Here is a 16,658-nt window from a genome sequence, read left to right as displayed (position 1 = left end):
ATTGTAGTTACATTGTACAGCTGTGTGTCACCCATTGTACAGTGTGCCTGTCATACACTGTAGTTACATTGTACAGCTGTGTCACCCATTGTACAGTGTGCCTGTCATACACTGTAGTTACATTGTACAGCTGTGTCACCCATTGTACAGTGTGCCTGTCATACATTGTAGTTACATTGTACAGCTGTGTGTCATCCATTGTACAGTGTGCCTGTCATACACTGTAGTTACATTGTACAGCTGTGTGTCACCCATTGTACAGTGTGCCTGTCATACACTGTAGTTACATTGTACAGCTGTGTGTCACCCATTGTACAGTGTGCCTGTCATACATTGTAGTTACATTGTACAGCTGTGTGTCACCCATTGTACAGTGTGCCTGTCATACACTGTAGTTACATTGTACAGCTGTGTCACCCATTGTACAGTGTGCCTGTCATACACTGTAGTTACATTGTACAGCTGTGTGTCACCCATTGTACAGTGTGCCTGTCATACACTGCAGTTATATTGTACAGCTGTGTCACCCATTGTACAGTGTGCCTGTCATACACTGTAGTTACATTGTACAGCTGTGTGTCACCCATTGTACAGTGTGCCTGTCATACACTGTAGTTATATTGTACAGCTGTGTGTCACCCAGTGTACAGTGTGCCTGTCATACACTGTAGTTACATTGTACAGCTGTGTGTCACCCATTGTACAGTGTGCCTGTCATACACTGTAGTTACATTGTACAGTGTGCCTGTCATACACTGTAGTTACATTGTACAGTGTGCCTGTCATACACTGTAGTTACATTGTACAGTGTGCCTGTCATACATTGTAGTTACATTGTACAGCTGTGTGTCACCAAGTGTACAGTGTGCCTGTCATACACTGTAGTTACATTGTACAGTGTGCCTGTCATACACTGTAGTTACATTGTACAGTGTGCCTGTCATACACTGTAGTTACATTGTACAGTGTGCTTGTCGTACATTTGCACTGTATACTCATTACTTTCCGACGCTCTCACATTTGTATTCCTGGCACACCTTGACTCCGCCCCCACACGTGACAGAGCACATGGTGGTGACGTCACGTAAGGTCCTTCAGCCTTGGGAGCTCTCTAGGCCCGCAGTCATGCGCCTCCTTGCACAGCTTCTGTGAGTGTGTAGTGTGCTCCGGCTCTGCGGCCTCTTACCATGGAGGCACGAGTCCTGTCCTGTCATGGCCAGGGTGCTGCACCAGCTGACTGTAGAGGGGACATGTGACTGGTACCGCTGTGGGGAGGTCACTGGGTGCGGGGTGAACGTTGCTGCAGATTTCCTGGTCGCTGACAGTTTCGGTGCTGTACACAATAGTTAACCCTTTCATCAGGGAAGGGAACTTCTCATTAGGATACAGCATAATGTCTGATCACTATGAGTGCAGGCGAGCCATGCGGGAAGCCCAGCATTGTATGACCACAGGGCAGTGCACATCCTGTGTGTGGGATGTCACAATGGAAACTGCAGATATTACTAACTAGATCTGTGCCACCTGATGAAGCTGGTGTACTTGTTTTGAAGATGCATGTAACAATGGCAGTGTAATCCTTTTTGAAAGTTTTCTGTCTGATCTGCAAAAGAGTATGTTGTGAGTCCAGCTAGCGTGCCAGAGTGCATTCATTTATTCTCTGCCCATATAATAATAATCATCTTTATTTTTCTATAGCGCTAACGTATTCCGCAGCGCTTTACAGTTTGCACACATTATCATCACTGTCCCCACTGGGGCTCACAATCTAAATTCCCTATCAGTATGTCTTTGGAATGTGGGAGGAAACCGGAGAAAACCCAGAGGAAACCCACACAAACACGGGGAGAACATACAAACTCCTTGCAGATGTTGTCCTTGGTGGGATTAGAATGGCAAAATAGAAAAAGTAGGCGCGCACTTACCCTGTTGCGGTGAATATCACTTTATTAGGACATATAAACAAACGGATAGCAGGGAGGGATAGAGTCAGCCACGGACAACGATCGTTTCATGCTCTACGGCACTTCAACGGGTCCTAACGCTGAGTGGAACAGGAAGGAGTTTTATAGACCCATCCGGATCCCAAACTCCTCCCCCTGGACTCCAAACATAAACTGTGTTACATTTAAAACAAAATGATGTTAAAAACAACAATGATAAAATAGCACATGCTGAGAACTACAAATAAACCGAATATAACTTTTAGAAACAATAATTGAGACACTTTTATAACAAAACCGACATGTCGACTTTGTCATTCAAACCAGATGGTCCTGCTGCATCTGCGCGCAGGATCCATCTGGCTTCCCTGCGCAGCAGGAGGCGGCACAAATCCCCTCCTCCCTCAGGCAACGAAACCCGCTCCAAACCCGCAAATCTCAGTACGTGGGCATCTCCTGCATGGTAAGTGTGTAGATGGTCTATTAACCTCGGAGCTCCTTTCCCTGTTCTAATGGAATAAAAATGCTCCCTAATCCGAACAAATAGCGGGCGAAATGTTTTGCCAATGTAGAAGCGTCTACACGGACAAAAAAGAACGTAGACGACATGGGTAGTCCTGCAAGAAATAAAGTCCCGTACAGTGTGCTGGATATGACCTACTCTAATTCTATTACACACTTACCATGCAGGAGATGGTTTGAATGACAAAGTCGACATGTCGGTTTTCTTATAAAAGTGTCTCAATCTTTGTTTCTAAAAGTTATATTCGGTTTATTTGTAGTTCTCAGCATGTGCTATTTTATCATTGTTGTTTTTAACATCATTTTGTTTTAAATGTAACACTGTTTATGTTTGGAGTCCAGGGGGAGGAGTTTGGGATCCGGATGGGTCTATAAAACTCCTTCCTGTTCCACTCAGCGTTAGGACCCGTTGAAGTGCCGTAGAGCACGAAACGATCGTTGTCCGTGGCTGACTCTATCCCTCCCTGCTATCCGTTTGTTTATATGTCCTAATAAAGTGATATTCACCGCAACAGGGTAAGTGCGCGCCTACTTTTTTCTATTTTGCCATTGGATTCTGTGTACATTTTTTCTGGCAGCAGCACCCCGTTGATTCAGGTGTAGAGGATTCATACAGCCAGTATCACTTTCTGTGGTGCTAGACCGATGATATAATACGGTCATTGAGTCTGACCTTTGAGCAGTGCGGATGTGTGTTTTTTCTACTATTGGACTTGGTGGGATTAGAACCCAGGACTCCAGCGCTGTAAGGCTGTCCACTGAGCCACCGTGCTGCCCCTAATGAGATTGACAGCTCCTCAATTCCCGTCCTCACTGCTGCTGAGGTCTCACACTAGTCAGTACAAGCTGCAGCTGTTATTCAGACTGGGTGGATAGAGAGTGAATACACCTTATAATAATAATAATTTTATTTATATAGCGCCAACATATTCCGCAGCGCTTTACAAATTATAGAGGGGACTTGTACAGACAATAGACATTACAGCATAACAGAAATACAGTTCAAAACAGATACCAGGAGGAATGAGGGCCCTGCTCGCAAGCTTACAAACTATGAGGAAAAGGGGAGACACGAGAGGTGGATGGTAACAATTGCTTTAGTTATTTGGACCAGCCATAGTGTAAGGCTCGGGTGTTCATGTAAAGCTGCATGAACCAGTTAACTGCCTAAGTATGTAGCAGCAACAGATACAGAGGGCTATTAACTGCATAAAGTGTATGAGAACATGATACGAGGAACTTTTTTTTTTTTTTTTTTTTATGATAGGCCACACCGGGATTATTAGGTTAATGTGTTGAGGCGGTAGGTTAATCTGAACAAATGAGTTTTTAGGGTACGCTTAAAACTGTGGGGATTGGGGATTAATCGTATTAACCTAGGTAGTGCATTCCAAAGAATCGGCGCAGCACGTGTAAAGTCTTGGAGACGGGAGTGGGAGGTTCTGATTATTGAGGATGCTAACCTGAGGTCATTAGCGGAGCGGAGGGCACGGGTAGGGTGGTAGACTGATACCAGGGAGGAGATGTAGGGTGGTGCTGAGCCATGGAGTGCTTTGTGGATGAGGGTAGTAGTTTTGTACTGGATTCTGAAGTGGATGGGTAACCAGGGTAATGACTGGCACAGGGTAGAGGCATCGGTGTAACGGTTGGTGAGGAATATGATCCTGGCTGCAGCATTCAGGACAGATTGGAGAGGGGAGAGTTTTGTAAGAGGGAGGCCAATTAGAGAGTTACAATAGTCCAGACGAGAATGAATAAGTGAAACAGTCAGAGTTTTTGCAGAGTCGAAAGTAAGAAAAGGGCAAATTCTAGAAATGTTTTTGAGATGCAGATAAGAAGAGCGAGCCAGTGATCGGATGTAGGGGGTGAATGAAAGCTCGGAATCAAGTATGACCCCAAGGCAGCGGGCATGTTGCTTTGGAGTAATGGTGGAACCACACACGGAGATGGCAATGTCAGGCAAAGGTAGGTTAGTAGAGGGAGAAAACACGAGGAGTTCAGTTTTTGACAGATTCAGTTTAAAATAGAGGGAGGACATGATGTTAGAGACACCTTGCTCATGAGCTCTCTCTTGCTGAACTCCGTAAAAAAAATGTATATAGCCATTCTTATGTGGATTTTCTAAGTACACCAGGCTAATGTATACAATATGTTGCCCTTCCAGCAGAAAACCTAGAATTGATATGCGAGTGTTTAAAGAAAATCTATCAGCAGGTTCTTGTTATGTCATCTGAGAGCAACGTGATGTAGGTACATAGACCCTGAATCCAGTGATGTGTCACCTGCTGGTCTGCATGCCTTCATTTTCATACAATCACAGTTTTTTCTGCTCCAGATCTACCAGTGCTCAGAATGCTGAGCTGTGTATAGCCCGCACCATTGGCAGCTTACTGTGTACACTGTGCATTGATAGAAAGCAGCTAATCAGTGGTGGGGGCAGATTACACAGTTACGCAGTTGACTAGGAAGCAAGAGACACCTAGTCCTGCAGTGATAATCTCCTGCAAGTAATACACTGATTTTATTAGCACAACAACACACAGCCCAGGAAGTGACACACCACTGAAATCAGGATCTCTGCCCCTACATCATGCTTCTCTGTTGTGAATTCCGCTGTCCTGTGGGGAAGCTGTTTGTTCCTGATGGATGGACAAGTAAGGTGATTTCTGAGGTTCATTGTTCGGTGTTGGCTGGTCATCCTGGGATTTTTGGTACCAGAGATTTGGTTGCTAGGTCCTTTTGGTGGCCTTCCTTGTCGCACGATGTGCCTGCTTTTGTGCAGTCCTGTGGGACTTGTGCACGGGCCAAGCCTTGCTGTTCCCGCGCTAGTGGGTTGCTTTTGCCTTTGCCGGTCCCTGAGAGGCCCTGGACGCATATTTCCATGGATTTTATTTCGGATCTTCCTGTTTCCCAGAAGATGTCTGTTATCTGGGTTGTTTGTGACCGGTTCTCTAAAATGGTCCATCTGGTACCTTTGCCTAAGTTGCCTTCCTCCTCAGATTTGGTTCCATTGTTTTTTCAGCATGTGGTTCGTTTGCATGGCATTCCAGAGAATATTGTGTCTGACAGAGGTTCTCAGTTTGTCTCTAGATTTTGGCGGGCCTTTTGTGCTAGGATGGGCATTGATTTGTCTTTTTCTTCGGCATTTCATCCTCAGACTAATGGCCAAACTGAGCGAACTAATCAGACCGTGGAGACCTATTTGAGATGCTTTGTGTCTGCTGATCAGGATGATTGGGTGTCTTTCTTGCCGTTGGCCAAGTTTGCCCTTAATAATCGGGCTAGTTCGGCTACTTTGGTTTCACCTTTCTTTTGTAATTTTGGTTTTCATCCTCATTTTTCTTCTGGGCAGGTTGAGCCTTCTGATTGTCCTGGTGTTGATTCTGTGGTGGACAGGCTGCAGCAGATTTGGACTCATGTGGTGGACAATTTGACGTTGTCTCAGGAAAGGGCTCAACGTTTTGCTAACCGCCGTCGGTGTGTTGGTCCCCGGCTTCGTGTGGGGGATTTGGTTTGGTTGTCTTCTCGTCATGTTCCTATGAAGGTTTCTTCACCTAAGTTTAAGCCTCGGTTTATTGGTCCTTATAAAATTTCTGAAATTATTAATCCGGTGTCTTTTCGTTTGGCTCTTCCAGCCTCTTTTGCCATTCATAATGTTTTCCATAGATCTTTGTTGCGGAGATATGTGGTGCCCGTTGTTCCCTCGGTTGACCCTCCTGCCCCGGTGTTGGTTGAGGGAGAGTTGGAATATGAGGTTGAGAAGATTTTGGATTCTCGTTTTTCGAGGCGGAGGCTTCAGTATCTTGTCAAGTGGAAGGGTTAGGCCAGGAGGATAATTCTTGGGTTGTTGCCTCCGATGTCCATGCCACCGATTTGGTTCGTGCTTTTCACTTGGCTCGTCCTGATCGGCCTGGGGGCTCTGGTGAGGGTTCGGTGACCCCTCCTCAAGGGGGGGATACTGTTGTGAATTCCGCTCTTGGGCTCCCTCCGGTGGTTGTAAGTGGCACTTTTGTGAATTGTGCTCTTGGGCTCCCTCTTGTGGTTTCAAGTGGTATGGCTGCTCCTTGGATTTAGCTGTCAGCAGCTGCTTCTACTGATTGTCTTTTCTGCTCGGCTATTTATGCCTGGCTCTTTCCTTCAGCCAGTGCCACTTGTAAATGGTTCCTGGTTGGATTCACATCTCTTTGGATTTCCCTGTTATCCTGACCAGTTCAGCAAAGCTAAGTTCTTGCTTGCTCTTTTCTGTCCACAGATTGTGGACTTATCCGTTCTGTGCTTTCTATGTTTGTCCAGCTTATCAGTATGAATTATCTCTGTGTTGCTGGAAGCCCTGGGAAGCAGATTTACCCTCCACACCTTTAGTCAGGTGTGGAGATTTTTGTAATCTCTGTGTGGATTTTTGTAGTGTTTTATACTGACCGCACAGTATTCCATCCTGTCCTATCGATCTTGCTAGACTAGCCTCCTGTGCTCATCCTGGTTTCATTCTGTGTATGTCTTTTCCCTCTCCACTCACAGTCATTATTTGTGGGGGGCTAATCTATCCTTTGGGGATTTTCTCTGAGGCAAGATAGTTTTCCTGCTTCTATCTTTAGGGGTAGTTAGATCTTAGGCTGTGACGAGATGCCTAGGGAGAGTTAGGAGCATCCCACGGCTACTTCTAGTGTTGTGTTGAGCTTAGGGACTGCGGTCAGTACAGTTACCACTTCCTTCAGAACTCGTTCCATGTTGCTCCTAAACCACCAGATCATAACACTTGATCATGATCGCATAATAAGTGACGGTATCCTCCTACTGAGATGCCCACGTGAATACTGATGATGCACATACTGTACCTCTCAGCTGGTGTGTGGGTCATAATGTCATTGGCACCGCTCACTTCTGATAGGAAAGCTGGTGGCTCTGGAAACTGGCAGATAAACCCTTTAATATAACGCCTCTAGATTGCAATCATTGTTATTTGGTTACTGTATGTTGATATTATTTAGGCATTATATATTGTCTACTGCATGTTTTTGCACTGATAGCTTGACAGTATTGTGCAGTACTGTATCATTCAAGGAACTCTGTGGAAGTTTTACTTGTCCCATTACTTGCACTGTTTCTGTGCTACAATGTCCAGCACTTATAATAAGTTTTTTTTATTGAATTATTTGCACACAATATGACAGTATACAATATGGGGGGGGGTAGGGGGGAGACAGGACCAACAGAAGGTTCCACACAAGACCCCATTCTAAGGCCAGTTTCCGATACTGGAGATGTTCATGTGTGTAATACTTACAGCACACGTGTGGCAACCGTGTGCTGCATCAGTATCACACGGACGGGCACCAGGGAAGAAAACGGTACAGTAAGTGCTGGTCCCTGGCGCCGGGTGCTGAAGATTCTCTCATCATTCTCCCCTGCTCTGCCGGTGATCAACGCGAGCAGGGGAGAATGAGGAGAGTTGTATTTAAGTGAGAACAATGACAGCAGGCGGCGTCTGATGGGACTATTACTCCTATCAACCTACCCCTGCTGCCGATAATATCAGTGAGAGCAGGAGCTGCAGATGGAAGTATTCATTAGCCGCTCTGGCGCTGTAAGTAAATTAAAAAAAAAAAATGGAGTGGGTTCCCCTCTATTTTATATAATCAGCCATGGAAAACTCACAGCTGGGGGCTGCAACCCTCAGCTGTCAGCTTCAGCAAGTCTGGGTATCAAGAATAGAGGGGAACCCATGATGTTTTTTTAAATTATTTAAATAAATAATAAAAAAAGGCGTGGCCTCCACCCCATTTTTGACAACCAGTCTTGCTAAAGCTGACAGCTGGAGTCTGGTATTCTCAGTCAGGCTGGTAAGGGGCTATTGATATAGGCCCCCCTTAGCCTAAAAATAGCAGCCCGCAGCTGCCTAGAAAAGGCGCATCTATTAGATGGGCCAATTCTGGCGCTTTGCCCGACTCTTCCCACTTGCCCTGTAGCGGTGGCAAGTGGGGTTGACTTCACCTTTGTATTGTCAGGTGACATCAAACGTACAGATTACTAATGGGGAGGCATCTATAAGACACCTATCCATTACTAATCCTATACTTACATGGTAAATAAAGACACAGCCAGAATAAAGTCCTTTATTAGAAATAAAACACACTTTTAATTTTAAAATAGCAGGCGTTAAGTGACTATAATTGTTTATTACACCTAAGCCCTCGTCTTCTGTAATAAAACTAAAATAAAAAACAACAATATCCCTCACCTGTCCATGTTTCTGTCCCACGCCATAATCCATATCTGGGGGATAAACAGTTTTCAACCTGGATTGTTGTAAAAAATGGGGGCACCCCTCTATTATTGATAACTAGCCTTGCTGAAACCCACCCTGGATTTTTAAAAAAATATTTATTTACAGCACAGGCGTTGATTGATGAATACTCCCATCAGCCGTTCCTGCTCTCGCTGTTATTAGCAGCAGGTTTAGGCTGATGGTAGTAATAGTCACATCAGCCGCCATCTGCTGTCATTGTTCTCAATTAAATACAACTCTCATCATTCTCCCCTGCTCGCGCTGATCAAGGGAGAATAATGAGAGCCATCTTCAACACTCGGTGCCGGGAAACAGTGCTTACTGTAGCACTGCTTCTCAGGTGCTGGGACATCACACAGATGATATCCCAGAGTGTTATCCGTGTGCACGTGTGCGGGACGTTTTGCGGCCCATGCTCATGGTAAAAAACGGACATGTCTGCCTGTGGGTCACATGTGCACAGACCCATTCACTTGAATGGATCTACAGTCATGGTCAAAAGTATTGACACCACTGCAATTCTGTCAGATAATACTCATTTTCTTCCTGAAAATGATTGCAAACACAAATTATTTAGTATTATTATCTTCATTTAATAAAAACACAAAAGAGAATGAAGCAAAAAGCAAAATATTGATCATTTCACACAAAACTTCAAAAATGGTCCAGACAAAAGTATTGGCACCCTCAGACTAATACTTGGTTGCACAACCTTTAGCCAAAGTAACTGCGACCAACCGCTTCCGGTAACCATCAATGAGTTTCTTACAATGCTCTGCTGGAATTTTAGACCATTCTTCTTTGGCAAACTGCTCCAGGTCCCTGATATTTGAAGGGTGCCTTCTCCAAACTGCCATTTTTAGATCTCTCCACAGGTGTTCTATGGAATTCAGGTCTGGACTCATTGCTGGCCACCTTAGAAGTCTCCAGTGCTTTCTCTCAAACCATGTTCTAGTGCTTTTTGAAGTGTGTTTTGGGTCATTGTCCTGCTGGAAGACCCATGACCTCTGAGGGAGACCCAGCTTTCTCACACTGGGCCCTACATTATGCTGCAAAATTTGTTGGTAGTCTTCAGACTTCATAATGCCATGCACACGGTCAAGCAGTCCAGTGCCAGATGCAGCAAAGCAACCCCAAAACATCAGGGAACCTCCGGCATGTTTGACTGTAGGGACCGTGTTCTTTTCTTTGAATGCCTTTTTTTTCTCTTGTAAACTCTTATGTTGATGCCTTTGCCCAAAAAGCTCTACTTTTGTCTCATTTGACCAGAAAACATTCTTCCAAAACGTTTTAGGCTTTTTTAGATAAGTTTTGGCAAACTCCAGCCTGGCTTTTTTATGTCTCGGGGTAAGAAGTGGGGTCTTCCTGGGTCTCCTACCATACAGTCCCTTTTCATTCAGACGCCGACGGATAGTACGGGATGACACTGTTGTACCCTCGGACTGCAGGGCAGCTTGAACTTGTTTGGATGTTAGTCGAGGTTCTTTATCCAACATCCGCACAATCTTGCGTTGAAATCTCTTGTCAATTTTTCTTTTCCGTCCACATCTAGGGAGGTTAGCCACAGTGCCATGGGCTTTAAACTTCTTGATGACACTGCGCACGGTAGACACAGGAACATTCAGGTCTTTGGAGATGGACTTGTAGCCTTCAGATTGCTCATGCTTCCTCACAATTTGGTTTCTCAAGTCCTCAGACAGTTCTTTGGTCTTCTTTCTTTTCTCCATGCTCAATGTGGTGCACACAAGGACACAGGACAGAGGATGAGTCAACTTTAATCCATGTCAACTGGCTGCAAGTGTGATTTAGTTATTGCCAACACCTGTTAGGTGCCACAGGTAAGTTACAGGTGCTGTTAATTACACAAATTAGAGAAGCATCACATGATTTTTCGAACAGTGCCAATACTTTTGTCCACCCCCTTTTTTATGTTTGGTGTGGAATTATATCCAATTTGGCTTTAGGACAATTCTTTTTGTGTTTTTTCATTTAAGACAAATTAAATGAAGATAATAATACCAAATAATTTGTGTTTGCAATCATTTTCAGGAAGAAAATGAGTATTATCTGACAGAATTGCAGGGGTGTCAATACTTTTGGCCATGACTGTACGTGTGTCAGTGTCTCCGGTACGTGTGAAAACTGTCACCACACCTATTGGAGGCACTGACCTGTGAAACTGGCCTAAGATAGTGATGAGTGAACATGCTAGGGAGAAGGTGTGCTAACCGAGTGTCTTCGGCGTGCTTAAATATTCAAGTCCCCACGGCTGCCTGTCTCGTGCCTGTGTGTTGGGTAATAATCCCTGCATGGGTTGCAGATGTTGAACGGCCACAAGACATGCACTCCGAAGTCACTCAGCACCCAAGCATGCTCCAATAACACCTTATCCGATCACATTCACTCATCACTAAAAACGACCTATAGGAGGGATAGCCAATGACTGCCTAGGTGTTATATGTAAACAGAAAACAATTTGGACAACTAAAATATATACAAATTGATGTTCTCTTTATTATCTTTATTATTGAATAATAATAAAAACATTACATAACATTTGGAGAATTACATGCATAGGATAAATAGTACAAGTCCAGAAGATTATATTACATTACCTATGACTCCTGCCCATTCCGTATATACATCAGCACTTGGCTGTGAAACTAGTGGGATATTATAAAGCCTACAAATATAAATGATATAATCACCCACTGCTCTACAATGCAAGAAGTGAACCCCTCTTATCAGATACTGAACAATATGTCCAAATAACCTGAAGATAGTCATGGTAATGATGGCAATCAATCAGAAATGCAGGGTAGCACTCACAATATCTATACATACCCGGTGGGGGTGGAACACGTTTCTCCTTGCTTGTTTTTCTCTTGTTATCCTTACTACCTTATTACTGATTTTTATTTACTTATTATTCTGTGCTTATATAACACCATTAATTCCTCAGCGCTTTACAGACATTATCATGACTGTGCCCATCAGTATGTCTTTGTAGTGTGGGAGGAAACCGGAGAACCCGGAGGAAACCCACGCAAACATGGTGAGAACCCAGGACCCCAGTGCTGTAAAGCAGGTTACTTGTGTGCTGTTTAGTACCTGATTTGAGAGGGTTCACTACCTACACTGCAGAGCATTAGACTGGTTAGTTATATCAGTAAGTTTTTACCCCACTAGTTTTCATAGTTTCCTACCTTACTACTAATGTACAGAATTTATTATCTGCTGGTCAGGAGCCATTTGCGATATAATTTAATCTTCTGGTACGATTTATCCTATGCGACGCTTTGGTGGTTTACTTTATTTAATTCACCCAATTTTATGTAATGTTTTGATAACACTCATTAATAAAGATAAGATCAATTTGTATATACTTGTTGGATTTTTTTTGGATTACCTATACAACCTAAGGGGGCCTATACACTACAAGATAATCGCGAACTTACATGTTTCAATTTCAAAGAAGAAACAGAATAAACAGCATGTGCAACAATAAAGGCACCCCTATTTAATACTTGGTTGCACACCCTTTGATATTGATGACAGCCTCCAAAGTTTCTTGTAGCCATGTATAAGCTTCTTCTCAGATGGTGTTTTACTTTTCTTTGCAGTTTGTTCAAGCTCTTGAATTTTTGCAGGGTTCTTTTCCCCAATGGCAGATTTCCGCTCACCCCAAAGATTTTCTATGGGATTGAAGTCAGGACTCATTTTTGGCCATTTTAATGCAGTCCATTTTTTTTCTTTTTCGTCCATTCCTGTGTACTTTTGGATGTGTGCTTTTGGTCATTGTCTTGCTCGAGGACCCATGATCTTTAACTCAAACCAAGTTTTCTTACACTGGGTAGGGCATTTTGCTCTAAAATCTCTTGAAAATTCTCTGACTCCATGATTCCTGTGATATGGTCAGGGCCTCCAGTACCAGACACAGCAAAGCAACACCACAGCGTTATGGATCCTCCACCATGCTTAACTGTTGGTACGGTATTCATTTCCTTAAAAGCTTCATTGCGCTGTGTGAACATACTGTTGCACTGCATTACCAAAGAACTATGTATTTGTTTGATCTGTCCACAGAACATTTTCCCAGAAGGATTGTGGTTTGTCAAGGTACTCTTTGGCAAAGATCAGTCGTTCCTTTTTATATCTTTTCTTCAGCAATGGTTCATTCCTTGGTCTCTGCCCACAAATCTCTGCGTGGTTTAGTGTGCGGCGTATCGTACTTTTTGAAACCATGACTCGAGACTGTTCCAGGATCGTTGGCCTTCAGGTCTTTGGCGGTTTGATGTGGTGTTTTTTTACACCATTGGCCTCAACCTTCGAAGACATCTTTTGTCAATTTTCCTCCTTCAGCTATGTCCAGGGAGGTTCTTGACTTTTTCATGCTTGGCATTGTGCTCTGTTGAAACTGGGATACCAAGGTCTTTGGAAAAGTCCTTTTTCCCTTTGGAAGTCTTGAGTTTGCTAATAATAGCGGTTCTGATGTCGTCAGACAGCTCCTTCACCATTGTGACAAAGGAATAGTACCTGCAATATGGGTTTTAAAACACTGAAGTCATCATTGGCTAATTCATGTCACATGGCCACTGACAATTAATCAGAGGTGATTCTCATTTGTGATTTACCACGTCTCCATAGTAATTTATGCGTCTCCATACTAATTTAATGTAAAAAATGCCAATACCAGTGTTATAACAAGCTTTAGGTTTTCTTTTTTCCCCTCCCATTGTTTTGTTTTAAATTGTTGTTTATCATTTGCTCTTTTGTATTTAACAGAATTGCTCTATACAAGAAAAACTGTTTCACGTGATTCATTTTTTTTCAGGAGATATTCCACATTATGTACTATGCTGCGATGAGCAGGACTGTACCCATTATAGCCTATAATGCTATTCACATGTCTGTTTTTTGATCGACCGTGTGTCCATGCAAAACTTTCAGAGGCATTTCCTTTTTTTTTTCTGTAGCTATGAAAAGGGCCTAAACTAGTCTTTGGGTCTATGAAAAACATGTACAGGACATGGATAGGAGAAGCTTTATAATTCATTTATTTCTTTATGCATCTTTGAAAAACACTGATAGTAAACACGGACAAGCCGACCATACACTTATGACATGCCAACCATATACTGATGACATGCGGACCATACATTGATGGTAAAAACGGACACACGGACCATACACTTATGACACGCCGACCATACACTGATGACATGCGGACATGACACGCCGACCATACACTGATGACATGCGGACATGACACGCCGACTATACACTGATGAAATGCAGACATGACACGCCGACCATACACTGATGACATGCGGACATGACACGCCGACCATACACTGATGACATGCGGACATGACACGCCGACCATACACTGATGACATGCGGACATGACATGCCGACCATACACTGATGACATGCGGACCATATACTGATAACATGCGGACCATACACTGATGACATGCGGACATGACATGCCGACCATACACTGATGACATGCGGACCATATACTGATAACATGCGGACCATACACTGATGACATGCGGACCATACACTGATGACACGCGGACCATACACTGATGACACGCGGACCATACACTGATGACACGCGGACCATACACTGATGACACGCGGACCATACACTGATGACACGCAGACCATACACTGATGACACGCAGACCATACACTGATGACACGCTGACCATACACTGATGACATGCGAACCATACACTGATGATGACACGCGGACCATACACTGATGACACGCGGACCATACACTGATGACACGCAGACCATACACTGATGACACGCAGACCATACACTGATGACACGCTGACCATACACTGATGACATGCGAACCATGCACTGATGATGACACGCGGACCATACACTGATGACATGCGGACCATACACTGATGACACGCGGACCATACACTGATGACACGCAGACCATACACTGATGACACGCAGACCATACACTGATGACACGCAGACCATACACTGATGACACGCAGACCATACACTGATGACACGCTGACCATACACTGATGACATGCGAACCATACACTGATGATGACACGCGGACCATACACTGATGACACGCGGACCATACACTGATGACACGCGGACCATACACTGATGACACGCGGACCATACACTGATGACACACGAACCATACACTGATGATGACACGCGGACCATACACTGATGACACGCGGACCATACACTGATGACACGCGGACCATACACTGATGAGACGCGGATTATACACTGATGACTCGCGGACCATACACTGATGATGACATGCGGACCATACACTGATTACACGCTGGCCATACACTGATGACATGCTGGCCATACACTGATGACATGCTGACCATACACTGATGACACGCGGACCATACACTGATGACACGCGGGCCATACACTGATTACACGCTGGCCATACACTGATTACACGCTGGCCATACACTGATGACATGCTGGCCATACACTGATGACATGCTGACCATACACTGATGACATGCGGACCATACACTGATGACACGCGGGCCATACACTGATGACACGCGGGCCATACACTGATTACACGCTGGCCATACACTGATGACATGCTGACCATACACTGATGACACGCGGACCATACACTGATGAGACGCGGATTATACACTGATGACTCGCGGACCATACACTGATGATGACATGCGGACCATACACTGATGACACGCGGGCCATACACTGATTACACGCTGGCCATACACTGATGACATGCAGACCATACACTGATGGTAAAAACGGACACACGGACCATACACTGATGACATGCGGACCATACACTAATGATAAAACGGACACTCTGATGACACCAATACCATTTTTTCACATGTGTTTAAACATGAACGAATGAGGCCTAAGTGGTACAGTGGGATCACTATACAATCAGTCACAACTGAATACACATGCTGGAGAAATAACTGTGAAATACATGCAGCTAAATTAGAAAATCTATATTTGTATGTGTGTAATCTGCACAATACCGCACTCAGTGCAGGGGAATATTGTGGCCCGGATTCTGACGGCTGGCTGTATGGGCTGTCCTATATGAGGCCGCACTCTCCCTCTAGTTACAGGGCATGTGTGCAGGTATAGAACATGATTGCAGATGGAGCTGATTCTTTCTTTGGTGCGTTTCAGGCCTTGTTCTGAAGTCAGGAGATCCATACTGAAAAACTCACAGCCTTGCTGGAAATGGTATTCCACAGTCAGTAACAGAATTTCTGGTAAGGAATCTTCTGAACTTAGTTGTTATTTCTTTTCGTGACTTGTATTATAGAACATGCCGACTTTTAAAGAGGTACCGTATTCTCAACATTGGAAGTTGTCCCCTCTTCAGAAGGTTGTGGGTGTCCAACTGCTGGAGATCGGGGCTCTGAATCACTCCAATCATTATCTGCTATCTCCAAACATGTATCTTATGACCATAACTGTCCATATGATTAAAATATCACATTCCTTATCCCACACGTTAAACACTATTAAAGGTAAACTCCATTAAAAGAATTAATAGTCCCATGTACGGCAACATGGCACCAAACAAAATATACAGCTTATCCTGCATTTAGCTCCATTGACAGAAAAACAAAAAAAATGTAAAACATAAAAACCGATACTGACCCACAGAATAACTCTAGGGCAGTATTTTCACATAGCATACATTCACTGTCCGGTTTGCGATGTCTGGGTGGGCCGCGGGTCTACTGATCCCATCTCAGTGGCCTCATAGGCTGTTGAGTTGCGGTCCATACTTGAATAGGCAATGTCGGATGTGTGAAACCGGCCTTAAATGTCATTTTTCCTGCACGGTGAACTACAAATAAAGGAAAACCAGGATA

The 16,658-nt window shown here is 44.1% G+C and overlaps 1 protein-coding gene across 2 annotated transcripts in view; it reads left to right on the top strand.

The window, feature by feature from the left end:
* Positions 1-1,058: 1,058 nt before the first annotated feature.
* The window catches only part of FARS2 (phenylalanyl-tRNA synthetase 2, mitochondrial), a 616,855-nt gene continuing 601,255 nt past the window's right edge, over positions 1,059-16,658 (top strand). Inside the window, exons 1-3 of one of the 2 annotated variants that reach the window (XM_069730708.1) lie at positions 1,062-1,148; positions 10,500-10,589; positions 15,961-16,046. Coding sequence is in view for 1 of the 2 variants with exons in the window: in XM_069730707.1 (XP_069586808.1) it covers positions 1,069-1,148; positions 15,961-16,046 (166 nt within the window). In the remaining variant the exon portion in view is untranslated. Of the gene's footprint in view, positions 1,149-10,499; positions 10,590-15,960; positions 16,047-16,658 lie in introns of both variants that reach the window. The other variant, XM_069730707.1, reaches the window with a different exon arrangement.

Source organism: Ranitomeya imitator, chromosome 6 (genome assembly GCF_032444005.1).
Source record: "Ranitomeya imitator isolate aRanImi1 chromosome 6, aRanImi1.pri, whole genome shotgun sequence".
NCBI lineage: Eukaryota > Metazoa > Chordata > Amphibia > Anura > Dendrobatidae > Ranitomeya > Ranitomeya imitator.
Note: the sequence above shows the minus strand (reverse complement) of the source record. Positions and strands in the feature narration are given on the sequence as shown.